The following is a 26,119-nucleotide window of genomic DNA, read 5'->3' on the forward strand; positions in this document are numbered from 1 at the left end:
AAAAAGGAGCCCTAGTGGCACTGTGGTTTAAGCATAGGCTCAGTGGCTGTAGTCCGCTGGCCAGGGGAAAGGTGAAGCGGTTTGTTCCCGTGAAGGTGTGCAGTCTCTGGGACCCTGTGCAGGATCCGCGGGAGTGCGAATCGGCTCGGCAGCAGTGCATTTGGCAAAGTCCCCAGGCCTTCCCTCCGTCCCTGCCTGTCTGGACTGTGAGTTCGGGGCTGCTCAGCCCCTGATCTCCATCTGGCTGAGTCCGCCGGTCAAAAAGCCCAGCTTCTAACCTGGGCCGGAGGGAGGAGTGGGCACTGGCTGTTTCATTTCTCAGGCCTTTGTGGACCCACCACAGCCTGTGGATTTGCTTTGTTGTTTTCATTCTCAGGGTGGGCCGCTCGGATGGCGGTTCTGTGTGGGTTACTGAGTAGGCGCTGAGCTCCTGTGCCCCGCTGTGGCCACGTGCCTGTGCTGGAGTGGGATGGGAAGAGTCTGGCTGAGGAACCACTTACTCTCTGAGGAAATAGTTCAGGGATCCAGAGGTCCCCTCAGGAACCTGCGAGTGTATAATTTTGGCACAGGATCACGGACATTGAACTCTGGGCATCAGAGCTGAGTTCTGGCCTCACTTGTCTTTGTGATTTGGGGGAAATTTACCTCCCACATCAGCTACCCGTTTTCTTCCCTGTGGCTCCTCTCCGAAAGCTGTGACTCTGGAGGGGACATTTACCGGCAGACACTGATCAGATTGAGTCCTCCAGGTGTGACCTTCAGTTTGTTTGGGGGGCTGTGAAAGCGACCACTCATGCTTTTTCTTCTTGCCTTGCAGAACATCTTCCAGATGGCGAGGTCACAGCAGAGGGACGTGGCTACCTAGCCTCTCCTGACCCTGGCCCTCCTCCCCACCCTCATCGTCTTACCCTCTTTGTCTCCCATGTCAGACAGAGTAACTATTAACGCGAAAAGAAGAGAAAAAGGAAAAAAGTCATTATATTCAAAAGCCCTAAACTAAACATGAATAATTACCCCTCTGAATGTCATGTCTCTGGGACTGAGCTGATTGGCCAGCACCAGGAGCCAGCCGAGCTACGATGGGGGAGAGCAGCCCAACAACTCGCCGACGGTGTCCTCGTCCCCTCACCTGGCCTCACACCCACAGACTCTCCTTGTTCTATATTTTTAAAACTGGAACTATGAGCTCCATCCATGTGCACTGTTCAGACATATATATGTATGTATGTAAAAAATTATATATACACAAATTAGCTGCACGTATATACATATATATATTTCTTTTTAAGTTTCATATTGATGGCAGTACCTTTTTTAGCTTGTGTTTTTACACATCTTTCACGAGGACTCATGATCCCTCTCTTGCTCTCTTTATTTTGAAACAAACTTTAAAAAGGAAAAAAAAAAACAAGAACCCAACAACGATATACACACAAACACGCAAACATTTTACAGGGAAAATACCTCTCCTCACAAAGGACTCGCAAAGTTTACAACCTGCCTGGGTTCTTCCCCACCCCACCCCCACCCCTTTTATTGGCATCGAGTGCAGATTCTGGCTTCCCTTGCAAGGATTGTTGTTTCTTTATCTCCCAAGAGGGCGTGGGGAGGAGGAAGAGGTGTGTGCGTGCAGGGCAGCCAGGCCGCAGCATGAGAGTCTGAGCACTTACTGTGGCCTCCTGACCGATTCTAGGACAATTTTCCTGGTCCATCTGTCTCTCTCTCTAACTCATGGCTCTAGCCCCAGGCTGTGTTTCCTTCCTGCACCCCATGACCCTTGTCTGCCATCCCTCAGCTGGCCCAGGAGATGAAGGCCATGTCACAGAACCGGAGACCCTCACGGTGGTGACTTCTCATTTCCCCGCCTTTCCTGAAGTAGGCGGAGCGCAGGCTGGTTCCCTGAGGCACACCAGTGGGGCTGGCACAGGGACAAGGAGGGAAGCAGTGCCCTGTGATGCCAGCATCCCCGGCCCCATTCCTGACCACTCACCAGCCGTCACTTTTGCGTGCTCTGTGACTTCCGGATGCAGCGTGCTGGGGAGGAACCTGAAGTATCTAGGAGATGCTGGGAGCCTTAGAATGATGGGTCAGTGGTCTGCGCCAACCAAACTACAGCCCCACCCTCGCCCGCCCTCGAAGGCCCAGGAAGGTGCATGAGGAGCACTGGATGCTTTGGGTCGGCCCTCACCTGGCCGTTACAAGGAGACTGCTGGACGCACTCTGCCTGCTCCAGGGCTGCCCCTGCCAGCTGTGTTCCAGGGCCTGGGCCTGCTGAGCCCGGTGGACAGTGGACGGCAGCCTCCGCCCTGGCGCCTGGGAGCACCGAGGCCAGCTCCGAAGCCACAGGACCCCCTCCAGCTGCCTTTTCACCTTTTCCTTCCTCCCTTCCGTCCTCCTGCGTCCTGCGCGGGCATCTTTGTGGGCTGGGAGGCTGCTGCAGGGTCTATTTTGTAGCTGGTGTTTGCAGGGCCGCTCAGTTAACAGTGGCCGTCTGCCCTCAGAGGAGAGGTGGGTCCAGAAGACCTCTCTCTCTCTCTCTCTCTCTCTCTCTCTCTCTCTCTCTCTGTTTCTCCCCGGGGGAGTCCGAGTGCACAACAGAGGAACGCAGCGCGTGACCCCTGATTGGAAGGAAGGCTTTGACATAGGATTCACTTTGGGGTTTTTTTTGTTTGTTTGTTTTTTAAACAAATTTAATACTGAGCCAAGAGACCCTGCAGGGAGGGGGCGGGGTAAGTTGATTTCTGCTCCAAGATGCTAACGAGACTGTGGCTTCCGCTTTGTCCCGAATGGCAAAACTAGCAGCAGTTCTTCCTTCCGTCCCCTCCTTCGTAGTGGGAGAATACCGAGCAAACTCCACGTGATGCCCGCGCTGGCCTCTGGGCATGAAGGCTGGGGGCGCCTCCTCTTGAGGGGCTGGCTGCTGCTCTGTCCCTTGTCCAGCACTGCCTCTGTGCAGAGTGTTGGCCTGCTGTTAGACTGCTGGGAGACAGGCCTGCTGGAGGCTGTGCTGCAGCTGATGGTAGGGACGAACGAGGCCCCAGAGGGGGCTTCTTCCCCGTGACAGAGGGAGGGGTCACTGTGGCCCCTGAGGCCATCGGATCTAGGCCTTCTTTGCATGAAGCAGTGTTAGGTGTGACCCTCCGTCCCCCTCATCCTTCCTTTCTCTAATCCCTGTGACTTTCCTTGTCCTGGTTCTGCCCAGGGAGGCTTCTCCTTAGTCGTCTTTAGCATTTTGTCCCTGGGAGGGGGAGAGACTCCTGAACACTCCCTCCAACTGTGCCTGCACCCTCCTCGAAGGGGAGGCGCAGAGCTTTGTAGAGAACAACCAATAGACCGCAGGCCCAGAGAGCAACTTCCCTTGGGCCATGCTTCAGGCTCTCGCTCCTTCACCTTTTTATTCTCTCTTCCATTTTCCTGCCCTCCGCTTGCCCTGGGCCTAAGCTCAGCACCGGTACAGATATGCACGTGCTCAGGGCAGTTCCTAGGCCTGGCCGGAGCTCTCAGGGAGGAATTAGATCAACATTCCAGCATCCCCATGCTTGGCCATCTGGTTTCATCCTTCAGTTACCCAGCCCAGGCCTGCAGCCACAGGTCATCCCCTCATGGCTCCAAACCCAGTGCATGCAGCAGAAAAATAGGGCACTGACAGGAGGCGACACTTCTCGCTCATATTGGAATTTGCCAACTTTAAAGAGCACTGCATCCTGGTTGGCCTGACATCTCCGGACCTGGAGGGACTCCACGCCCTCCTCTCCATATTGTCTGGATGGATTGGCCAGTGAGACCATTTGGTCTGCTGGGTTCCCTCACCAGTTTCTTTGCGTCATGTCAGCTTCCTTTTTCAGAGATCAGAATCAAGGTGTAGGGTGGACTGCGGTAACTCACAGCCCCCCAGACTTGCCTCTTAGCTTCCCCTCCCCTCAGTCCAAGCAGGACTTGCCAGGCCTCCTGCTGACCCCTGAAGGGGAGAGCCTCAGTCCCCTCCGCAGCAATAGCCTAGGTGGGGGGAGGGGAGGCAGGGAAGCCCAGAGCTCTGGGGAGGAAGAGAATCGAGAGGAGCGAGATGGGACTGGGGCACTTGACCAACGGCTAACCTTGCACATGGTTTCCATCTCCACCTCCTCCCCCCTTCAAGCCAGTGAGCTGGGCTTCAGTTCTCCCCAGGCCATGCACACTTTTAATTTATTTGAGAGAAACTCTAATTGTATTTTCACTGCAGTATCTTGTATTTTTTATTTGTGATTTAAGAAATGTGAAGAGAAAATACACAGACACATAATGGCTAACAGTGTTTCTTTCATTCCTTGTTCTAGAGCTAACCACTCTAAAATTGTTTGGTAATGTCACTTAGTGTAATTAATTGTAACATATTCTTTTAAATAAATTGATTTATTGATGAAACGATTCTTTGGTTTCCTAGACGACCAGTCCTTTGGGCTGTGTGGTCAGCAGTGAACGGGACCTTGGAGACTTGAGAGTGGTCAGTCTGGGCTGTGAGCAAGCCGCCCACCCTTCTCCGTAGAAACCAGTGAGACAGCTGTGTGTGTTGGGTGGGGGTCACACACAGGGATGAGCCACAGACACCCTGGCCAAGTTTTGTTCCCAATGTCTCATTTGTTTGTTTTAATAAGTCATTTTTATTGGGGGCTCATATAGCTCTTAGAAGAATCCATACATCCATTGAATCAAGCACATTTGTACATATGTTGCCATCATTTCCAAAACTTTCTTTCTACCTGAACCCTTGATATCAGTTTTTTTCCCTTCCCTCCCCTCCCCTCCCACCTCGTGAACCTTTGATAATTTATAAATTATTTTAATTTTCATATTTTACACCATCCACTGTCTCCCTTCACCTACGCTAATGGTTATGCTACTCTCATCATTGGTCCTGAGGGGTTATCTGTCCTGGATTCACTGTGTCAAGAGCTCTGATCTGCACCTGTGTACATGCTCTGGTCTAGCTGGATTTTTAAAATTGAACTGGGGTCACGATAGTGGGGTGGGGGAACATTAAAGAACCAGAAGAATGTTGTGTGTTTAATTAATAAAGCACCCTGGCTGGCTTATCCCTTATGACCTTTCTGTGAGGGGATGTCAGATTGTCTACAGATGGGCTTTGGGTCTCCATTCTGATCCCTCCCCCCTCCCCCTACTCGTTCACATCAAAATGATGGTTTTGGGTCTTCTGACGCCTGAAACCTGATCCTGTCGAGACACCTCATGATCACACAGGCGGGTGTGCTTCTTACATGTGGCCTTTGTTGCTTCCCTGCTAAATGACTGCTTTTTAACTTCAACCCTTACTTCAGACGCTTTGTCTTTTGATACCCAGGCACCATCAGCTTTCTTCACATTTGCTTATGCACCTGCTTTGTCTTCAGTGATCAGGGAAGGTGAGCATCACAGCATGCCAGGTTATTAGAACAAAGTGCTCTTATGTTGAGAGAAGACTTGAGTAGAGGCCCAGTGTCCATTTGCTACCTTAATGCTTAACCTATAAATATATGTACATAGACCCATATCCTTATTGTTAATACATTACCATATATATTCAAGTATAAGCCAAACCAATTATCAGCCAAGGCACCTAGTTTTACCACAGAAATGCATTAAAAATGTGTTGAAAAACTCGGCTTATACAGGAGTATATATGGGATTTACATATACCTATATTTATGCCCCCTAGTTCTATTTCCTTTTACTATCCTCCTGTTCCGCTATCATGTTCGACTTTCAGCTATCTGTACTTTCAACTACATTTCACTTGATCGAACCGCAGCAAGCATTCTATGCCCTCGTGGCCATCAATTTTAGATCTCTTGTTCCCTTGTCCCTAGGTTTGTTGGCTACCCCTCCTTTCCCCTGCTCTCCCCCAAAAAACCATTGGTCTCACTGTTTTCTCCTCAGGATTGTGTATCCTGCCTAGCTCATCTAGGTAGACGTGAAGAAAACACCCTACGTGTAGTTCCAGGTATGTCTGCTGACCCTTACGAATGTTTTCCGATCTGATGCAGTGCCAATCCCTGCCCCACGGAGTCTGAAGTCTGTTTTGGGGTTTCCTCGGGGACTTTGTTGCTTTGCTCCCCTTTGCTGCTCTGTTGGGCTCCCTTCTTGTTTTGCCCTAGTGTGTGGAGGGGGTGGGTTGGCTGGGGGTGGGGTGTGTGATATCAGACCAGGCACAATTCGGGCACTGTGTCTCCAGCACAGCCCCCTGTAGCGTTGTGGGTAAGGGACGTCATGTCTTGTGGGTGGTGAGGCCAACCCACTGTCCTCTACCAATGTTTCCTTCAAAAATTACTTCACCCCCTCAGACCTGAGTGGCTGGTGCCTCTGCCCCATTGCCAGTCTGCATGAAGCCAGCCGCCCAGCTGGCCAGACAGCTCTGCCAGGGCTGATGCAGATGGAGCTAGGGGGAGCCCCCCAGCCACAGCGCAGCTCCGCCCCCAGCCACAGGCTCAGCCTCCTTTTTTAGGTAACCTGGGAAACTTTCCTGTAGGGTCTGAACTGAAAGGTATGCTTTACCCCAGCAGATGCCCAGCGCCGCCTGCAGGGCCTTGACTGGCTGCCCTTCCCTTCTCCCCAGAGCTGAGCATGGCCCTGCGTGCCCTTTGTCCGTGCCGCACAGGCTCCTGTAGTGGTGACCCAATTCCCCACTCTGAGCAGTGCCCACCCCGCTGTTCAGGAGGCAGTGGACAGTCTGTTCTGCAAACCTCAGAGTGCAATAGGCCGACCATGTCAATTGCTTTGCTATATCTCCACGTTTTATTCTTGTTTATAACCACAGCCATGCGCTTCTCCTTAACCAAGGACCAGATGAGCAAGGACAATTTGGCACTTTAGCACTTTGAGAAGGAGGCTGCTCTGCCTCATTTCCCCAGCCATTGGCATCGGATGTTTGGAATCCAATAAATACTACTCTCCTGATGAGTTTTATAATTAATAAAGAAGTAGGAAATAGAGTCCTAGAAGGAGCACTACAGTGGGTGAACAGTTATTGACTCTCCCACGTTCAGGCCATTGGGTGAGATCTACAGAGGGGATACACAAGCCGGGGCGACCAACTCCCTGCCTTACAGAGGAAACACGGCATTTACAAACGCCGGGCACCTGACAGGAAGGGTTCACGTGCCCTCCTGGCCACTACCTCCACTCGAGTTCCTTCGGGCGCAGTGACCCTGCAGGACAGGCTGGAACCGCCCCTGGGGGGTTCTGAGAATGTAACTACAGGAGCAGAAAGCCCATCTTTATGTGGAGCAGCTGGTGGTTTCCAACTGGTGTCTTTAGCGTTAGCTGCCCAGCGTCTGTAATACCAGGCCAAAGGGCCTGTGGGAGAAGAGATGGGGAGGAGGGCACGTATGGAGGCAACCTTTGGTAAGAAATGGGTTTCTGCTAAGCCTTTGGGCGGGTGGGATGGCACTCGCCAAACTGAGCCACTGGTTGGTCCTGGGAATGAGGACTAAAGGCTCAGCCCTGCTCTAGAGGAGCTTTCTCCTCTGACTCGAAAGCAGCTCCACTGTCCTGGGGCGATGTGCACGGTAGTAAGGCTTCCGAGGGTCCTGAATGCCAGAATGAGCTGTTTTCCTTTTTTAAAAATCGCTCGGGAGGTTTCTTTTTTTGTGTCTGTGTCATTTTAATCGACTACAGTTTTAGAAAGATGGATGTTTCAAATACAGAAGGGTCGATGGTCTGCAGTGAGTGGAGGCAATGATATTTGAGAGGCGAGAAATAGATGTGAGGGGAAATTATGGAAATAAGCCTTTCAGGGTTCAGTAACGTGCTGAAGGTATGCACGAGGGATACAAGGTGATGCCCCAGGCTGCGTCTGGGTGATGGGCCAACATGTCTTTGAGATGCAAGGGGGCTGGGTGCATTTTAAAAGCTTCATTCCTCCTATGATTTAGACATGATGGGCATTCCAGATCTGGGTGTGTCCAGCAATCATTTTCTATTATTGAGCACCTTCTGATGTCCTGGGTGCTGTTGAAAGTGAGGGTGCCTTGGATGAGCAGGGCAGCGTAGGTATTCAGTGGCCAAGAACACATTCTTAAAGGGAAGCTGCCTCCGGGAAGAACAGATAGTTGGCAAGCAGGAGGGGAAGCTCGGAGACAGATGAGAATGTTGTGAGCACCTGCTCTTTTTTAGGAGGGGGGGGCAGGCAGGTGAGCAGTAAAGAGAGGCCTGAGCCAATGCGGAGCTATCCTAGAGAAGCAGCAGGGCTTTGCGGCGAGACTGCATGTGAGAGGGGAGCAGATGGGGGTTTCTCGACTGGGTAGATGTTGTAACACGGATTGCTATCAGGTCCAGCCTGACTCGGGCAGCCCCGCATGTGCAGGGGAATGCAGCATTCTGTGCCCGGCAGAGCAGACTGGCAGGCCTTTCTCAGCACAGCTGAGTGGGTTCCAGCAGCCCATCTCTGAGCTAGCAGGTGAGCGCTCTCAAAATGTGCCCAGTGTGGTTGGTGGCAGTTCCTGATGAGGAAGACCGAGGAAGGGAAGGAAGAGTGGAGTTGGGAAAGCGGGCGTCTGGGAGTACTTTTCATCTGCCAGGTGGGAGGATGCAGCACTGTAGGGAAACCCATTGGTAGGAGGCCTGATAAATCAGAGAAGTTGGCCCAGAGAGAGGCAGGTAAACCAAGACATGCAGAGAAGCAGGAGCTTGGGCCGGGGTTGTTCCAGGTTCTCAGATTTCCAAAAAAGAATGGGATTGGCCTTGAGTAGAAGTGCCTCCTTCCATCCCAAAGACAAGAATCCAGGACTAGAAGCGGCTTTAAAATTTCTCCAGAATTCACAGATGAAACCCTGAGAGTCAGGCTGCCTCAGGGTCCAGCTCAAGAGAAACAGGAGGCAGCTTTCTTTCGTTTAACCCCTTCCAGAGCACACGCATGTAGGCAGGGGGCAGAACTGAGGGAAGGACTTGGGGCCTCTTCCCGCCATATTCTCAGCGCTTTTGTCGCTCAATCTGAAGATAACTTCTGTGAGTGATGCTCCCAGGCTCTGATATTCACCTGCCAATGCCGCTGGTCTGTCTGGAGTGCACTGCCTGTTCTCGGTGCCCCGCTGCTGGCCTGAAGTCGGGGTCCTGCTGTCCTTTCCTAGTTTCATCTGCTATCTAGTTTCTTTTTGACGCCTCCTTGTTCCCGTGAGAGGTTAGTGAAGTTTCAGTAGTTAGCTAAATGCCTACTTTATACCACCCGGGGGGCGAGTGGCGCTGGAAAATCACTCACAGCAAGAAGCAAGTTCGGGCCTTCTCTTAGATGGCCCTCCACGTTTGACAGTCCAAGCATCTGGAGAATTCCTGCCCAAAGCTGATTGGTTTTCCACCCCCAGCTCTCCATCTTCACTCTCCACCAGGGAGGGTGGGGGGTGGGGGGGTTGTGTGGCTAGCTGGGACTTTGGGGGTGGGGAGGGAGAGGAGCAGCCGTGACTAAAAGTCGTAATTCGTGTGAGGAATTGCCAGGCCTTTCGTCCACTCCACGGGAAGATGCCAGGAAGAGGCAGACTTTCTCCCCTCCCCTCAGTCTCCCAGAGAAAACAGCCTTCCATCTTCTGCCTGGACCCTGAGCTACTCCTAAGCTACAGTGGGGCAGGCAGCTCCATCTCCAGCTCAGCCTGGCCCGTGTGAGGGAGTGGGTGGCAACGGGGTTGGTTTTTTGTCCGCCGCCCCCACAGCCACGTGAACCCCTTTATAGTGCCCACAGGTAGGTCTCCACCTGGACTTCACTGGTTCTCTCTTCAGCTGTGAACAGCGCAGGCTCATTGAAGAGGGGGCAGCAGTGTGGCAGGTGAGGCTCGCGGCGCAGGTGGGATTTCCTAGCCCGGAGTCTTCCCAGTGAGGTGCGCCCTGGGTGGCGGGGAGGGAGCTGGTGGTCCTTGCGCTAGGGGGTCAAGGTCTAGGACCCCCTGTGGGGTCCTCCTGAACGGAATGTGGGGTTTGGAAGGGGTCTCAGTGGGGTTTCTGGTGCACCCTCCACAGACGGTGTCACTGCTACAGTCTGCGTGATGCGTCTTGGGCTCCTTGTCTCAGGTCAGACAGGTGGCTGAACCTGTGAGAAGCGCGCGCCGTGGGCAGTGGGCTCGGCTCCCGCCGCTGGCTGACCGCGTTAGTTGCCCTGCGTGGCCTTTTTGTGTCCCACGAGTCCCTGCTGGCAGCAGGGAGGTCAGATGGGAAATGTGCACGCAGGACCTGGCTGCGCATGCGCGAGGGAGGGACCGGCCTAGAGTCCGCAAGCCCCGGGCTCCAGTCGGACAGGGCTGGCGACTGCCCAGAGGCCTGCCCTGGACCCAAGCCTGCAGAGCCTTCCAGAATGACGAGCCCGCCCCTCCCCAAGAAGCGCAGAGGAGTAAGATCATCGTGATGCCCTGCGTGCTCTGTGAGCAAGTCCGGAACACTGGAACCGGGAGGAGTCCAGCCTCCCAGGGTCACTCCCTGCTCGCAGCCGCCCCCTCCCCCGCCCCAGATGTGCACACCCTACCCCGTCCCGCAGCCGTCCACGCTCACGGGATGCTTTTAAACGTTTCTTTATTTAGACAGAAAAGACCAACTCTTTAAAAGTAAAATGCAATAAATAAATAAGTTAAGCATAGAGAACTGTCAAACTGACTCCCCAGTCTTCCCACCCCACCCATCCCGTCTTCTTTCCCCTAAAATCTCTTCCTAAAGAAAATGATCAGGTAATAAACCCCTTCCGCCCGCCCCTCAGCCTTCCTCCCAAATACCCAGTTACCCACCCCCCCACCCACCCCCCAAAAAAAACACCAAAGGGCGAACTCGAGAGAAAAATCCCAAGGGAAACATTGTCTAAACTCCCGGAGAAGAGCTGGCAGCGTCCGGCAGGCGGGCGGGATAACGCACGGGCGGTGGTGGGATTTACAGGGAGGGACCAGCAGAGACTGTAAACATTTTTAGGGGGGCTAGGGGAGGGCTTTCCTCATGAAAGGAGGCGGGTCTCTGGCTGACTGGAGAGGCAACCCTCAGGGACCCCCCACACCCTCCTCAGAGGGGCCTCTTGGGGGAGGCAGTGAGTTTTAGGGCTGGGAAGCCAGGTCTTGGGATACCCCTCTAGCTGGGGAGGGCAAGAACCAGCTTCTGAAAAACCCTGGTGTGGGATGGGAGGGGTTGGGGCACCCGTCAAGTGGGGAGTGTGTGAGAGGCCCCAGCTGTACCCCCCCAGGCAGAGCAGACCAGCGGGGGGGGGGGGGAGGGGGCGGCACAGGACCCCCAACAGAAGGCAGGTACCCCTACCCTCCGAGCCTGCCCACCTGCTCCTTGCTCTCTTACAGGCCGAAGGGCACCTGGGAGGCAAGGGCCCTGGCCCTTCACGAGAGGCAGGGTGGTGGGAGTTGATGGGTGCCTGTGACCCTAGAGCCCACTCAAGGCCCATGGCAGATGTGCAGAGGGGGCCTCCAGGGCCAGCTGAGGAAAGAGGGGTGACGTGCCCCTTCCTGTTTATCTCCAGACCTGTGAAGGAAGGAAACTGGGTGAAACCGTGGGGCCTGTGGTGTGGGCGCAGGTGCCGATCGGAGGAAGAGGTGGCCGGCCAGGGCAGGTGCTGGGGCTGCTCATTAGAAAGGCCTCCGTCCACCCTGCGCCCCCAGCCCCCTCAGCCAGTAGCAAGGGCCAGAGATTGGCAGGGGGCGGGGGTGGGGAGCACAAAAGAGACAAGAAACCAAACGGTATTTGGAAGGATATACTCAAAAACAGCCCATGGGCAAATCAATACAGACTGGGGGAGGATGGAGACAGGCCTAGAGGGGAGAGAAGCAAAGACGCCAGACAAGGACCGGGCAGGCAGAGGGCACTAGGAAGGAGAGGAGGGTGGTGTGAGGCGGGCGGACACCTGGACGGAGAAAGGGGTGGGGGCCGGCTCAGGCTCAGCCCCAGCCCCGGGCCCAGTTGCTTTCCTTGTTTTCGGAAAGGAACGGAGAAAGCAGGAGAGAAATGCACGGAACACAGACCACAGTCACCAATCACTGTTGACCAAGCACGTCCCGCCAGCTCCCCCCGGCCCTGACCTTGGGCTGGGGGGGGCGCCTCCACCCTCGGCCCCCTCCCCAAATAACAAACAATCGGCTCCAAAGACAACACGCTCGTTCCATGCAACTTACAGGGGCCCGGAGCAGGGGTCCGGGGATGGGGGCTTCGGCCGACAATGGACACGGGCCCTGGGCTGGGGGGCCCCCCAGGGTGGCAGGGAGTTAAGCAGCCAGGATTGGGGGGAGAGGGGGAGAAACAGAAAATGTGGGTATTGTTCTTGGGTTGTGTTTCTCTGGGGTGGGGGTATCCAAAGGCAACTCAACAGTACGAAAACAAGCAGGGCTCACATTTTGGTGAGCCCCGAGAGGTGGAGTGGGGTGGGAAGGGGGGAGGCGCTGACAAGTGAGGTTCTGGGCATCTAACATCACAACCTCTGCCATCGAAACCAGAGCCACTCCCAGGAGGCATGGCCTTGGAACCCCCTCGGCTGCACTGTGCACGCCTGCCGTCCCACCGGTCTACCTCTACATGAGGACAGTCAACCAACATCCAGAGCAAAGAGGGCCACATCCAGGATCCAGTAATTCTAAGGTCCCTGCAGTCCCCCTGAGCCACTCCCCTCCCCACTCGGTCCCCAAATCATCCTTCCCTGATTTCACTCCAACCCAAAAGAAAACCAGAGACACACACAGACACAGGGACACTGACCAGACACAAGATCAGATATTGAGGGTGGGGGTGACTGGGGAGCAGACATTGATATGTATAGATTTGGCTTCTTCTGGGGCTAGAGTGGGTGAGTAGATGAGAGGGAGAAACACTGATTGAAAGCCAGCAGAGGGAGTGGCCCCAGACTCTTGCCTCAGGTGCCAGAGTCGGGTGGGGGTAGACATCCCTGAGCATGGTAAGGCTGGCGTGGGGACAGTCCAAGCAAGGGCCCTGGCTGTGAGGTGTGGGGGTGAGGTAGTTCTGGAGCAGGCACAGGGCGGGAGCAGGACCCACCTGGAGGCCCTCAGTAGGGCCGGTTAGCATCCTTGGGCCGCTTAAGTTGGACTTTGAGGCGTTTCATGCCGATCTGGAAGCCGTTCATGGCCTGGATGGCGGCCTGGGCACTGGCCGGGTTGTCGAAACTCACAAAGCCTGAGAGTAGAGAAGCAGAAGGCCTAGGGCTATAGCCCACTCTTCAGCTCCCCTGCACTGGCCCCGAAAGAGCCTTTCAGAGACGGGAAGGCAAGTACCCTACACTCCACCTGCCTCTTTAAAATCAAGGCCCTGAGCTTGTCTCCAGACCTCGTGGCTGGTGTGGGCGACCTCGATTTGACCAGGCCTTGGGGAGAAAGGGTGGCACTGTGGCTTCTGAAGAGGGGAGACAGGCTGGGGCAGCAACGGATAGGGAGCTGCTGAGTGTGTCCAATGGTTCTTCCACATTCCTGGAAATCAGGGGTTCAGCGACGGTTCATGGCAACTAAGTGTCTTCAGATCTGTCCGTTGTCATCAGGGGACACTAGGTCGGTTCCAACCCATTGCGACCTGGTGCCCAACAAAACGAAACCCTGCCTGGCCCTGCGCCATCCCTACACAACTGCTCTGAGGCCGTGGCGGCCACTGTGCCAATCCATCTCGCTCGGGGCCTTCCTCTTTTGCGTTGCCTCGTTACTGCACCAAGCACGATGTCCTTCTTCCCGGTATATCAGAACACAGGTGAATTCAGAGTTTGGCAATTGAAAAAAAAAAGCCCAGAGTTTGTCTTTTGGATCATCATTCTTACCAAAACACTTGCTCTGATTGGTGGCCCGGTCCACAAAGACTTTGGCTGAGATGACATGGCCAAAGGGGACAAACATCTGGAGGATCTCGGAGTCCGTGAACTCCTGGGGCAGGTGGTAGATAAAGATGTTGCAGCCATCAGGGCCTGGGTAGGGGGCAGTGGAGATGGGGAAGTTGGTCATGGGGAGAAACAAGCTCAGAGAACCAGAGTTCCAGGAGATGCAGCTCTCTGGCCCAGGCCCCACCCCCCGCCCCACCCCCCAATGTGGACCAGGGCTCCAGCCACCTCATCACAAACGTGTGGCAAGTGTTGGCTTGGAGCAGGGTGGTAGGGAGCCCCCACGAAGGGCACTCCTACAGTGAAAGGCTCCCAGCTGTGAGACCACCGGTCCCAGGCGGCACCTTCTCGCTGCTGCTGCTGCTGCTGCTGTTGCTGCTGCTGCTGCTGCTGCTGCTGCTGCTGTTGCTGCTGCTGTTGCTGCTGCTGCTGCTGCTGCTGCTGCTGCTGCGGGGGCGGTGGGGGCTGCTGGGCGACCAAGGTGGGAGGCTGCGGGAACGCAGGTGCAACCAGGCTGTAGGCTGCAGGGTAGGCTGCTGGGAGGGGCGGAGGGTGGTGGAGAACAGGGAGAGCCGATGGGGCTTCCGAATTTCCAGGGCTCCGTGGGCCCCCAGCACACCAGGCCCCCTTCCTGTAGCCTGGGCCAGTGGGGTCACAGGGCAGAGGCTGACCTCAGTGGTCCATCCTCCCCAGTACAGCCATCAGGCATGCCTGACGGTGATGGTGGGGTGAGACCAAGAAGGTTAGTGCGTTTCTGGCCTCTCGTCCGGACATCCCTCTCGGCCCACCACTTAACCTATGGGGGGGAGGAGGGGAGGGGCAGGCCTCACCTGTATAGTGCTGCATCCCGGCATAGGCCTGCTGCAGGGGGTCCACGGGGGCCGCGGGGCTCTGGGCTAAGGGCATGGGGAGAGGAAGGTACAGATGGTGAGGCAGGGACCGGAAGGTAGCTAGGTGAAGAGGAGAGCCATCGATTTATAGCGAGCCTGTAGCGTGTGCAATGCACGGGGAAATGCGTGGGGTGGGGGGAGCCCCACTTTTGGAGAGCATCCCAGTTTCACTTGTGACTGGCAAGTCACTTCACTCCCTAAGCCTCGGTTTTCCTGGCTGAATGCAGACAGGAGCACCCGGCCCATGACAGGAGGCAGAGAAAGCACTTTAGAAGCCTGGAGGCTCTGGAGCAGCAAGCTGCCAGGCAGGGGGAACAGTGGCCCCAGTGGTGGCTGGGGGCAGGGGTGGGGCAGCAGAGAACCCCACCTGGATAAGGGTGCACCCCGTTGGGATACAGAGCATCAGGGGCAGGCTGCCCAGTGGGCTGGGTGGGCACCGGGCTGTAGCCGTTGACCCCCAGAGCAGCAGGGATGGCAGAGACGGGTGTGGCAGCGATGGCAGGAGGGGTGCTGGTTCCTGGGAGGAGAGAGCGACAGAGAGCAAAGAAGTACACGCACACGCGTACACGCGTGCACACACACACAAGAGAGGTGGAGAGAATGCTTGGCGAGGCTGAGGGCAGAGGGGAAGAAGCGGGCATTTTGACCCCCAGGTCCTGCTGCCTGTACCCCACAGCTCCCCAAGCCCTAGCTCCACTGCCCCTCCCAGGCCTCACCTGAGGATGGGGTGATGGGGGTGGCGATGAGACCGTTGGCATTGATGGCAGCCATGTGCTGCATCTGCACGGCCGCCATGGTGGCCATGGGGCTGAGGTAGGCACTGTGAGCCGCTACCAGGGCTGCCTGCTGCTGCATCAGCTGGGGAGGGCAGCAGGGAGAGAGGTGATTGGCCCAGGTCCCCACCCATCCCTGAGCCCAGGGCAGCCCAGCAACAGGGGAGGGGGCAGTGCTCACGGCCTGGGTGTAGGCGCTGTAGGCTCCGAACTGGAGGGCAATGGGGCTGAACATGCCCAGCTGGGTGGCCACCTGCTGCATTCGGCGGAGACCTCGCTCCTTTTCCGTGTCAGCAAACTTCACCACCAGGCTGGACGAGGCACCCTGGGCGCACACACACGCGCGCGCAACAGAGGGTCAGAGTCACCCAGTGATCTCTGTGCCCCCACCCCTGGAGTCATGAGAGGTTTCACTGTCTCCTCTTGAGCCAGGATGAGGAAGAGGCTGGAGAAGTTGGGGAATGTGAAGAAAAAGGAACTGAAAAACTCAAAAGGGTTGCCTTCGAGTGGGCTACATCTTGAGGTGCCCGTGTGGCTGGAATCCTCCAGGCTTCCAAAGACGGATTCTAACCAATATCGATCCATCAGGCCTTTCTTCCAAGGCACCCCTTGTGGACCTTAAACCCCAACCTTTGGTAAGCATACTGTTCACACCACCTAATGGGGCCCCTTAAAATTAGATGCCTGTGGGACTGAAGGGGCCTGGGGGCATCCTACGAAGAGCTGGAGACCACCCCAGAGTGAGCTGGCAAACTCACCTCCTGCCTGGTGGCCGGCAGTGTCCTGCCTCGCCCCCCCCCTGCTTCCCCCCCCCCCAGTGTGCTCCCACACCCAGCCCCCGTTGTTATGTGCTCTGAGAAATCCAGCTCGCTAAATCCCAGCCAGCACCAAATAAAAGCCCACAGGGAACATTTGCAAGGATTCCCCAGAAGGGGCCCAAGGCCAGCTAATAGAGACTCTGACTGAAGTTGGCCTCTGCTGGGGGCTGGCCCAGCCCCTGCTGGAGAACCCAGCGTTCAGAGGCCCTGGAAACCTACGAGTTCCCTCTGCAAGGCCCTTCCTTTGGCCAAGTTAGGGAACTTTCGCTAGAAGGTGTGTGAGCCTCTAGGCTAGAGTCTGAAAATCAGGTGGCTCCAACCATGGCGGGTGAGGCCTGGGAGAGGAATTCAGACCCGAGATGAGAATGGGGGTACGCGGAACATGGGAAGCAAGGAGGGGGTGCTTCATGTATGAGGAGGTCCCTGAGCTGTTTGATTCTTCATTCGGGAAATTCCTCTGAAATAAATTCCAGGAGGCTCTAGCTAAGAAACCCTAGCAGTTGAACTGCTAACCACAAGGCCAGGGGTTCAAATCCACCAACTGCTCCGCAGGTGGGAGAAAAGGCTGCAAAGCCTTACACTTTGGGAAACCCGAGATGGGATTTTTTTTAATCCTGGGCGGAATGCTCCCTCTGCTGGGCGGGGCCGGAGCGGCCGGGGGCGGGGCCTCACCGGCAGGGTCCGGCTGCTGTGGAGGGTGTTGATGGCTGCCTGGGCCTCAGCATGGGTCTGGAACTTCACGAAGGCGCAGCCTAGAGAGGTCAAGGTGGAGTGGGGTGTGAGTGCCCCGTCTCCCAGAGAGCCCATTGCTCCGGAAGCGGGGGGAGGGGTGGGAAGGCCGAAAGGCCTGTGGGGGAGAGGTGGGACTGGCAGCATACCTTTGCTGGTGCCATCTGGGCCCCGGAGCACAGTGCACTCGTCTATGGTCCCGAAAGGCTCAAACATCTTCCGCACGTCCTCATCTGTCTGCTGCTTCCCTAGCATCCCCACAAAGAGCTTCCGGTCTTCTGGGGGGTTGGGGCACAGGCAGAGGGGCCGGATTAGGGGCTCCTGGACAGACCTGAACTGGGGCCCCTCCCCTTCAGTTCTCCCGTGGAATCTCAGATGCGCTCTCATCCTGGGGACTGGGGTGAGCAAAAGGGTAGGGTGGGGGGGGCTCGTGCCAGCACAGGCAGCCTTGCCTTGGCCCTGGGTCTCGGTTTTGCCATCCCAACAGTGGGCGAGCTCACACCCCTGGCCATGTCCACTCCTACCCCCAATCTTCAGAAGGCAGTCTGTCTGCAGACCGCCTGGAGGCGCTCAGGAGAGGGGCAGAGGCCTTCAGAGGTACGGAGCCTACCTCCTCGGCTCTCGCTGTCGGCTGGCTTGACCTGGATGGGTCTGTTCATCTAAAGAAGAGAGAAGAAGGCCGGATTTGGGGACTGCCCAGGTCAGGACAAAGCCCGGACCCAGCTCTCTGTGTCTGGGAAGGAGGGAATGGAGAGGAAGCCCTGCAGGATGCTCACTCACGGGGCACAGCCCCCGGCCCAGGCTGGACCCCAGGTGACCTGGCCAGGAGGGAGAGGGACAGGCCCCCTGCACTCCTGACTGACGGGGACAGTGGGACAGGCCATGGGACCTGGGTCCCTAGACAGAGTCCAACCAATGACTGTTCAACCAGGACTGCCTCAAAGCCAGTCAGGCAACAGGGGTTACCCCCATGAAGGAGTCCTGGCGCCCTCCTGACCCCTAAAGGTATGTCTGCCACCCTTTCTGCCCCCCAACGCCCCTTGACCCCAGGGGGAAGGCATTTGGGCAGCACAAAGGGAGCAGATGCCCAGTCTCCGTGGCAACGGGAGAATGCGCACCATGGCAACCACCCACTCAGCCTGATTTATCCGTCCCTGTCGTCCTGGCGACCATGGTGACGTCATCACTCCTGCCTCTCCACACTCACACTCGGGGAAGGAGTGCGGGGTGGGAACAGGGTATGTTGGTGGAGGCTGGGAGGTGGGGGAGGGGCCCGGAAAAGCATCCTGATCCTTGAGGGAGGTGTGCAGGGGCCACGTGTCCCTCCCTGGGTACCTCTCTGAGGCAGAGGCACTCTGGAGGAGAAGCTGTCCGGTGCCCCTTAGCGATTCTCCCCGTTCTGGCGAAAGGCCCCCAGAGCACTAACCGTCTCTCCCCCCCCCTCCCCCCGCCCCCCCCGCCGGCATCTCACAGTGTCTCCCTTTGTTTCCAGAAATTCTCAGCCCCACCCAACGCAATCTCCTTCAGGGAGAGGACTTGAAATTACTCCTGACAGTTGATTTCCTTAATCAGGGCTCAGAGCAGCTCAGGAACAGGGGGTGGGGGTGGGGGTGACCCAGCCTTCTACTGCTTGAAAAGATCTTGTTATTGAGAACTCTGACCCCTAGAGCCACACCTGGCCACCCCAGTCATTGGATGTAGGGAGAGGCAGGCACCCCTATTTCCAGCAGTCTAAAATAACCCCTCATCTCGCCTCAGAGGTGGAGCCAGAGCAGCTCTGGAAAGGCATGGCTTGGGAGTCTGGGAGCAGAGGTTAAACGGTAGCCCTGCCACCCACTGGCTGGGCGACCTCCGGGAAGTCACTTACTTCCCTCTGACCACAGTGCCTGAGTTTGTAAAACCAGGGGTGGGAGAGATGGTTTCTTTGCAGCTCCCCTTGGCATCTCCTGGGTCACCATTACTTATCAGGGAGAAGTGCCCAGTGCCGGTCGCCCCTGACCCACCCCACACTGGCCCCTTCCCCATGAATCAGCTCCTAACACTATCACAGTGCTTCTCAACCTTCCTAATGTGGCGACCCTTCAATACAATTCCCCATGTTGTGGTTAACCCCAACCATCAAATTATTTTTCTTGCTATTTCATAAATGTAATTTTACTACTTTATGAATTGGGCAACCCTGTGAGATGGTTGTTTGACCCCCAAAGGGGTCGAGACCCACAGGTTGAGAACCGCTGCACTATCGGCTCCCCCTCACAGCCCGACCTCTGCTGACCCTCCTGCCTGAGACCCACCCCCTAAACTAAATCTCCAGATTTGAGAGCAGCTGGTGCGGGGTGGGGGAGCAGTGCCCTAGCCAGTCTGCTCCCGGCTTTATCTTCCACCAATCTGGGATGATCCCATCTCGGGCTCAATGTCTGTAGATGCTCCACCAGCCTGGGAGCTCCCTCTGCACAGAGTGAAGGGTCCAGAGCAAGGGTCAGATGGTCAGGGGCTCCGGCTCCAGTGCATTCCCTTCTCCCGTGTCCTAGCCAGAGCAGCCAGAAGATTCCCACAGAGGTGGGATCAGAACCAGGTGGTGTGTGTGGGGGGGGGGGGGGCAGTGGTTTTCAGCTTGGCATTAACCCCTGTGGATTACTGATCTAATTGGAGATGGGAAGCCTGGGGCCCAGGGAGATAGGGCACCAGTCTCTCTCTGCACGGGTGTCCAGGTACAAAACAATGTACCAATAAATGCCCCTGGCTGCTATGAATTCTAACGTGCTCAGTGTGCAGGCCCCCCTGCCCCACCACAGACTGGCTGTCTCTGACTCTGACTTAGTGCTCCCAGCTTCCCTTCCCAGCCTCCCTCCTCTCGGCTGGCTGGTACTTCCTGTGGGAAGCTCAGTCTCTATTAGCTCAGCTTGGGCACACCTGCCCCCTCCCCTGAGGCCAGCTGTGCCCTGTTTACCTGGCAACCCAGGGCTGCAGCTGTGGGCCTCTCTTCCCTAGCTACCACCCACCGGGTGATAAGTCCTCTCTAGGGCCTCCCAAAGAAGAAGGGGCTATTTATACCCCAACCAAGCATCACTGAGATTCCCCCCACCTGCACTGACTCATCCCTGTCACCAACAGCAAAGACCCCACTCCCAAGAAGAACTCATCAGCCCCACAAAATCTACCTCTCCTGAGGGTCTAGCAACCTGCTGTTCTAGCTCCAGAACTATGCCCAGTGCCCTGAGCCAAAACATGCCCTTTCCATGGGGCAATAACCTACCTGCCCACAGCCAAGTGACATGTCCCCAGAGTGGAGGAGTAATGATGGGCTCCCTCATTGCTGTGGCCTCCTGGAGGCCACACCTGTTTGCAGGAGGAGCCCAAGGGCCAGTGGGAGAACCCCCCCACCCTGAAACTCTTGGGGGAGAGAAAGGAACTGGAGCTTAGCAGCCACAGCCCCCCCCCCATTCTTTCTTTCTGCAGCGCACAGCGCTACCCTTCACAGTGGCACCTTCCAGATACTGGGCTGAGAAATGGGAAGGAAGCAAAGAGGGCTGAAGGCCAATGCCCTCATTAATGAATGACTCGCAGTAAGAGGGTATGGAGATTAGACAGTAAGAAGAACTTCCTAATACACTACGTGAGCCAGCTTGCTGTGAACGTGCACGTGCGCGTGCGCGCACACACGGACTGAGGGCAAATACTGCCGGGAAGGAAGGCAGGTGACTTCAGAAAAGACTTGGGAATACAAAGGGTCATTGGGGCTCAGCCACTGACACCTGCTCCCTTAGACCGCCTACCTCTGCTCCCCTAGCCCCCAGGATATGGGGGCTTCTCTCCTCGGAAGATGGGACCCTCCACTTCCTCCTGCTCCCTCTGGACTGTGTTCTCTGGGGCCTGGCCCAAGGTGGAGACCTCGGGTCGGGTCACCTTTGAGCAATAAGATAGGGCTAGACAATCATTAACCAGGCCCCCTTTCCCCTCAGCCCACCCTGCTCACATCTCCTCACCTACCATAGCACCCTGCCTGAGCTGATTCCGGCAGCTGAAGGGAGAGGACAGGCCCAGGGGAGGTCTCAGCGGGCACACTCAGCCCCAAGGGCTCTGGCCCTCCCTCTTTCACACCTGTTTCCCCTTTCCCTCTCCCCCCACCCCCCCACCCCAGCAGTGGGGGGTCTGAGGTAATGTGACAGCAGAAGGATAAACAGTGAGATGTGAAGTGTTGACTGGCTAGGGTCCCTCCACACCCACAGAGCAAAAGCGGGCTGGGGGAGGGTGAGGGGGACAGAAAAAGGGGAACATGATGGTGCTCACACTGGGCATACCCATACATGTACACACACACACACACACACACGCCCTTCACTCTATAGGACAATGCAACTCTGGTAGTCTGGCCAGGGCCCAGGGCCCTCCCCCCCCTCCCCCCTCCCCCCCCCCCCCCCCGGCAAAGCCAGCAGGGGGTCAGAGGCTGGCATTGGGTCTGCTCTCCTAGCAGTAGGGGTGGTTGAAAGGGTTCTTATTGTAAGTTCTGTCTGTCCCCCTCTGAGAGTCCCCCTCCCCCAAGGGCCTAGGCTGTGACAGATGTGTCCCCAGCACCAAGGACAGCACTCTTGGCAACTGTTGACTGAAGGGGTGGAAGCAGTTAGGGTCCAGGAAGCACTCCCTAGGCCTCGGCCTGGCCTCAGAGTCTAGAGAAGCAGAGCTGGGGAAACGGCATCTTTCTCTCCAGCAGGCAGCCAGCAGCTCTCCCACCCGAGGTGCCAGCCCCGGCCCGGGGCAGTCTGCAAAGTGGGCTGAGGAGAAGGCACCAGGAGGAGCTGTGGTCTTGCAGGAGGGGAGCAGCCCTGGGAGACTTCCCCTGCCTCGCCGGCCCGGGCATGGATGGGCCAGGCCTGGGCTCCACCATCACCTCTGCCCTGTCTTTGCCAGCTTCACCCAGAGGCCCTGTGGCTCTGCTCCCTCTATTCCTCCTGGGAGCCAAGGGGCGAGCCTGTTTGAGCTCAAAATCCAGCACGGAGATGCCAACCCACAGACACCAGCTGCCTATTCTCACGATGGCAGGCTCCCCTCCCCCCCAGCTCACAGCCCACTTCCCCGTCAGAGCCACAGACCATAGAGGGGGGAAGGGGGGCCTCCGCTCGCTCCCTCGCCCAGGTTTGCAGCTCCAGGGCCAAGCAGAGTCTCCTCTCCATGCCTCCCAGGCCCTCAAAGGGTTAAAGGATTCCCTTTAAGTGCTGCCCCACCCGATGGGCATGCTGAGAAGTGGGGAGGGGCCCCTCTGCTGCTTGCAAAGGTCACACTTCCAGGGGCTAACAGAGGTTTGCCTACTCTCCAGGAGGGAAGAAATGCCTGAGTCTACCAGAGGGACGGAAGCTAGGAGGAGGGAGGGGCTTCCTGTGAGAAGAGGTGGAGAGCCCTCTGACACACACACACACACACACACACACACACACACCATCCCCCCACCCCCATGGAGCTCCTGGCCCTTCGAGAGTGGCACTCACCCCTGGCAGCGTCTTCTGTTCGTGCAGGGCACTCTGGGCCTTCAGGGCTGAATCGCGGGCACAGTAGGTCAGGAAGGCACATCCTGGGCAGGGCAGAGCAGAGAGACAGGGTGGGGGGGTCGCTGACCTCCCCACTCCTGACAGTCTCCCCAGACGAGGAGGTGGGGGACTGCGAAGCTTTTCCCTCAGGTCACCTCATGTCTACTGGGGTGGGGAGCTGGGGGAGAGGGGGAGGCATCGCACCCCAGGGAGTCTTGGGCTGGTGGGCAGGGCCTGGATGGTGGGGGAGGAGAGAGCAGGGGAGTTCTATGTGGGGGAGGAGACAGGCATGTGATCACCAGGCAAGTGTGGGACTCTCCTTTTCTCTCTCTCCCTTACACGGAGTGGGGGGGGGCGGGCTCCTCTCCCCTCTGCTTCCCTCCATTTCGGTCACCATGGCCCCCCATTTTCCCTTCTTCCTCATCTCAACTGGGCAGGAGGAAGGTGGAGAGTACATGCGCCTCCTCCCTGGGCCCCTTGGAACTGCAATGGGAAGGTAGACTGGAACCTCATCCCCAGTGCTGAGCCAGCCCACCTTGCTCTTGGCTGGGCCTGGAAAGCAGTCTTCCTTTGCCCCAGATCACTTAGCTGCCAACCTCCCACCATCCGAAGCTGGCCCTTACACTGTGTCCTGCACCTCAGGGCCCCCTGTCAGCCGGGAGCTGCCCTGCCCAGTTCATCTCCACTCTCTGTCTCTGGAAGGAGCGCCTGGCCTGTGTCTTGACTCCCCACCCTCCCACCCCCATCCCGAGACTGTCTGCCACTGAGATGCTCAGTCTAGCTCAACAGGGGCGCACCGTCCCTTCTGTCCTGAGTCCACCCCACGACCATCTCTGGGAGTGGAACCCACACCTCGGCAGCTTTCTTGACAACTCTTGACCCCCAAGAGGCCCTCATTAGTGCTCCAGCCAGAAGCCTGCTGGTCACCCCAGCTCCTCCACCCACACTCCCTGGCGGCCCCTGAACTCTTCCTTCTTCTGGGTCATCAGTCCTTGGCAGGTCAGCTCTTCCTCCTGCCCAGCCCCTGAAGCTCACCCTTGTGCAGCCCGGTGTACTTGTCCTTGATGACAGTCAGCTCGAAGATCCGGCCAAACTGTTCGAAGATGGGCTTCAGGTCCTTTTCCTCCAGATGCCTCGGGATCTGCCCCACAAATAGCTTGATGGCATCCGGCTCCTTCATTGGCGCGGCCCAGGAGGAGGGGCCGAGGGGAGCAGGGAGAAGCCCCAAGGCCAAGGGGGGGGGCTGCCCAGCAAGGAGGCAAGTGGTGGGAGCTCTGGAGGGGGGCACAGCCGGGGCTGGCGTTCCCGTTGCCCCCCCACCACACCGTTGAGTAGAGGGATGGCTCTTCACACAAAGGAGGCCAGGGGGTTGAGGGCTAGGGGTCAGGGGACTAGGCAGACCCTGTCATGCCACCAGGGGGCATAGCCCAAACAAGCGGCCTTCCTCCCAGGGATCTGGCCAGTATCCCAGGCTGGGAGTCAGTGGGGGGCCAAGGCCTGGAAGGGTCAGGTGGGGAGCGAGGATTGGGGGTCAGGGGGAGGGGTGAGAGCTGGAGGTTGGGGGGAGGGCCAGAGGAAGCAGGGGAACGGAGGCTCAGGGACTAAGGGCCTGGTGGCGTTGCCAGCAGCGTCAGTGAGGGGCCCACTCCTGAGGTGGGGCAGGTGGAGCTCGCGTTGGCTTCCCCGGGAGGACACCTCCCCCGTGGCCGATCCTTCTGCTGGGTCCGAAGATCCCTGATGCCAGATGCTGAATCTCTGATGGCGGCAGGGTTCCGGGGTCCCTTCTGCCCTGTCTCCCCCACCCCCTACCCCCTTCAGGTCCTCCCCTTAACCCCCCCTCCCACCCCCACCCCAGGTCCTGGGCTAGTGCTGGCTGCTCCCGCCTCTGGGGCTGCCTGCTTTCCCGGTCACCTGGGTCCCGGAGCTCTGCTCTCTGGCCGCGCTCTGCTCAACAAAAACCTCCCCCCTCCACACCCCTCTCCCCACTCCCACCTCCTTTCCCCAGACAGCGGTGATGTCAGTCTCAGGGGTGGCGTACAAATTCTCGGCCCTGGCGAGGGACGCACAATCCAGGCGAGAGCCACGCCCTCTTCCGATCGCCTCCCTCCCGGGCTCTCGCCCGCCCCCAGAAGAGCAGCTGGTCCCGGGGACCACGGCCCTCCCCGCGCCTCGCTCCCCTAGGCAGGAGCTGGGCAGGACGCGGAGACGGAGACTTTAGAGAGGAGCCCTAAGGTGGGGTCCATTGTTCCGGGGGCTGGAGCTGTCCCCGGTGCTGGAAGAGAAGACCGAGGGGGTGGGGGGTGGGGGAAAGAGGGGTGGGCAGAGGAGAGGGGAACCCAGCATCTGGGAGTCGGGGGGCCAAGGAAAGGAACTAGGGGAGAGTGTGGAGTGCGAGCAGATGGGCAAGTTGAGGGGTCCTGGTACCGGAGGGGAGAGGGCAGAGGGGCCTGGAGGAGAAACGGTGGGGAGGGGGGCGTGCCAAGAGGAGCTGTCTTGTCCAGAACAGGAACAACAAAACCCGAACGCTTTCTGGGATGTTCCGACTCCCCGCTCTCTCCTGTGTGTGTACAAGTGCGTGGGCAAGCGCGGGCACGAGGGTCTCGCTTGTAAGCTCCGTGAAGATGCGGACACCGGTGAATTCCGCGCAGCCTCGCGGTGTCTAGCACCAAGTCCTGCTCATTCGTAGTAGATGCTAACGAGTATTTCTGGCATCAACAGTTCGTGTAAAGCACCTCCCTCGACCTGAGTACATTCCTGCCTGCTTCCTGGGGAGTAACCACAGCTGTGGAGCGCCCCTTTAGGGCAAGGGAAACCCAATTACTCTCTTCCGCTTCTCCCTTTGAGTGGGGTTTGTTAACTGAGTCCTATAGAAAAGGTGGGTGGGGGAAAGTCTGGGAGCGCCCCGCCCGCCTACGTTCCCCTAAAACCCTAAACCAGTGGTTCTCAACCTGTGGGTCGCGACCCCTTTGGGGTTTGAAAGGCCCTTTCACACGGGTTGCCCGATTCATAACAGTAGCAAAATTATGGTTATGAAGTAGCAATTAAAATAATGTTAAGAGGAACTGTATGAAAGGGTCGAGGCATGAGGAAGGTTGAGAACTACTACAGGATACTATGAGTGGTCGTCTACTCCCTCTCTGAGGGAACTTGACCCCTAGAAATGACTAGCCTTGTTGGGCCTCACCTCAAGGCCACCAAATGATCTCAGCAGATCAGCAGCGGGGTCTGTTCTCTGACTTGCTCATTCTCTCCTGCACCCTAGAGGGGGGCTGACATCTCCACCTGGTGCTGGCTTCTCTGAAATATGGCCCACCTGGCCATGCCTCAGTGCCATGGCTGGCAGCTTCCAAGTCTGGAAGACAAGTCAGTCTCAGCCAGCAATTCTCTGGTACTTACTTCGTCCTAGGCAATGTTCCAAGTGTTTGATAGTTACTAACTCGCTTAGCTCTCCCCACAACCTTAGGAAGTAGGTTCAAATAGACTCCGGAGGCCCAGAGAGATTAAGCAACTTGCCTAAGGTCTTGCAGCTAGTAAGGCCTCGCTGAAAGTGCTGCAGGGACAGACTGGCTCCTGCATCTCCTCTCTC

General features: G+C 57.2%; 2 protein-coding genes across 11 annotated transcripts in view; one reads left to right on the forward strand and one right to left on the reverse strand.

Moving 5' to 3' along the window:
- SNX27 (sorting nexin 27) overlaps positions 1-4,411 on the forward strand; it is an 81,391-nt gene extending 76,980 nt beyond the window's left edge. For both annotated transcript variants that reach the window (XM_075562119.1, XM_075562128.1), the window contains exon 12: positions 818-4,411. In XM_075562119.1, coding sequence (XP_075418234.1) covers positions 818-865 — 48 coding nt within the window. In that variant the 3' untranslated portion in view covers positions 866-4,411. The remainder of the gene's footprint in view (positions 1-817) is intronic.
- Positions 4,412-12,988: 8,577 nt separating this feature from the next.
- Positions 12,989-23,713, reverse strand: CELF3 (CUGBP Elav-like family member 3). Of its 9 annotated transcripts, none has more exons than XM_075540352.1 (13): positions 23,569-23,710; positions 22,495-22,577; positions 17,622-17,670; positions 17,161-17,286; positions 16,955-17,034; positions 15,646-15,789; positions 15,408-15,549; positions 15,059-15,208; positions 14,623-14,697; positions 14,276-14,334; positions 14,146-14,164; positions 13,805-13,888; positions 12,989-13,116 (listed from the first exon to the last, which is right to left on the reverse strand). In XM_075540352.1, exons 3-13 carry the CDS (start codon positions 17,668-17,670, stop codon positions 12,989-12,991), a joined length of 1,056 nt encoding a protein of 351 aa, XP_075396467.1. In that variant the 5' UTR covers positions 22,495-22,577; positions 23,569-23,710. The 9 variants fall into 9 exon arrangements, with proteins under 9 accessions (XP_075396467.1, XP_075396466.1, XP_075396465.1 ...); XM_075540351.1 differs by having other exon boundaries at positions 17,161-17,289; XM_075540350.1 differs by having other exon boundaries at positions 17,580-17,670.
- Between the last annotated feature and the right edge of the window lie 2,406 nt (positions 23,714-26,119).

The sequence above is a fragment of the Tenrec ecaudatus genome, chromosome 1, assembly GCF_050624435.1.
Source record: "Tenrec ecaudatus isolate mTenEca1 chromosome 1, mTenEca1.hap1, whole genome shotgun sequence".
Lineage (NCBI taxonomy): Eukaryota > Metazoa > Chordata > Mammalia > Afrosoricida > Tenrecidae > Tenrec > Tenrec ecaudatus.

Bases quoted from the DNA above. Each gene is read 5' to 3' on its own strand.
- CELF3 (XM_075540345.1), bottom strand. From the start codon at position 23,713: ATGAAGGAGCCGGATGCCATCAAGCTATTTGTGGGGCAGATCCCGAGG. The intron at 15,550-15,645 runs GTGAGCACTGCC...TGCCCTCCCCAG, and splicing joins ACAGCGCCTACACCCAGGCC to CTGATGCAGCAGCAGGCAGC. The intron at 13,891-14,201 runs GCAGCAGCAGCA...TGCCCCCTACCC, and splicing joins CAACAGCAGCAGCAACAGCA to AGGCCCTGATGGCTGCAACA.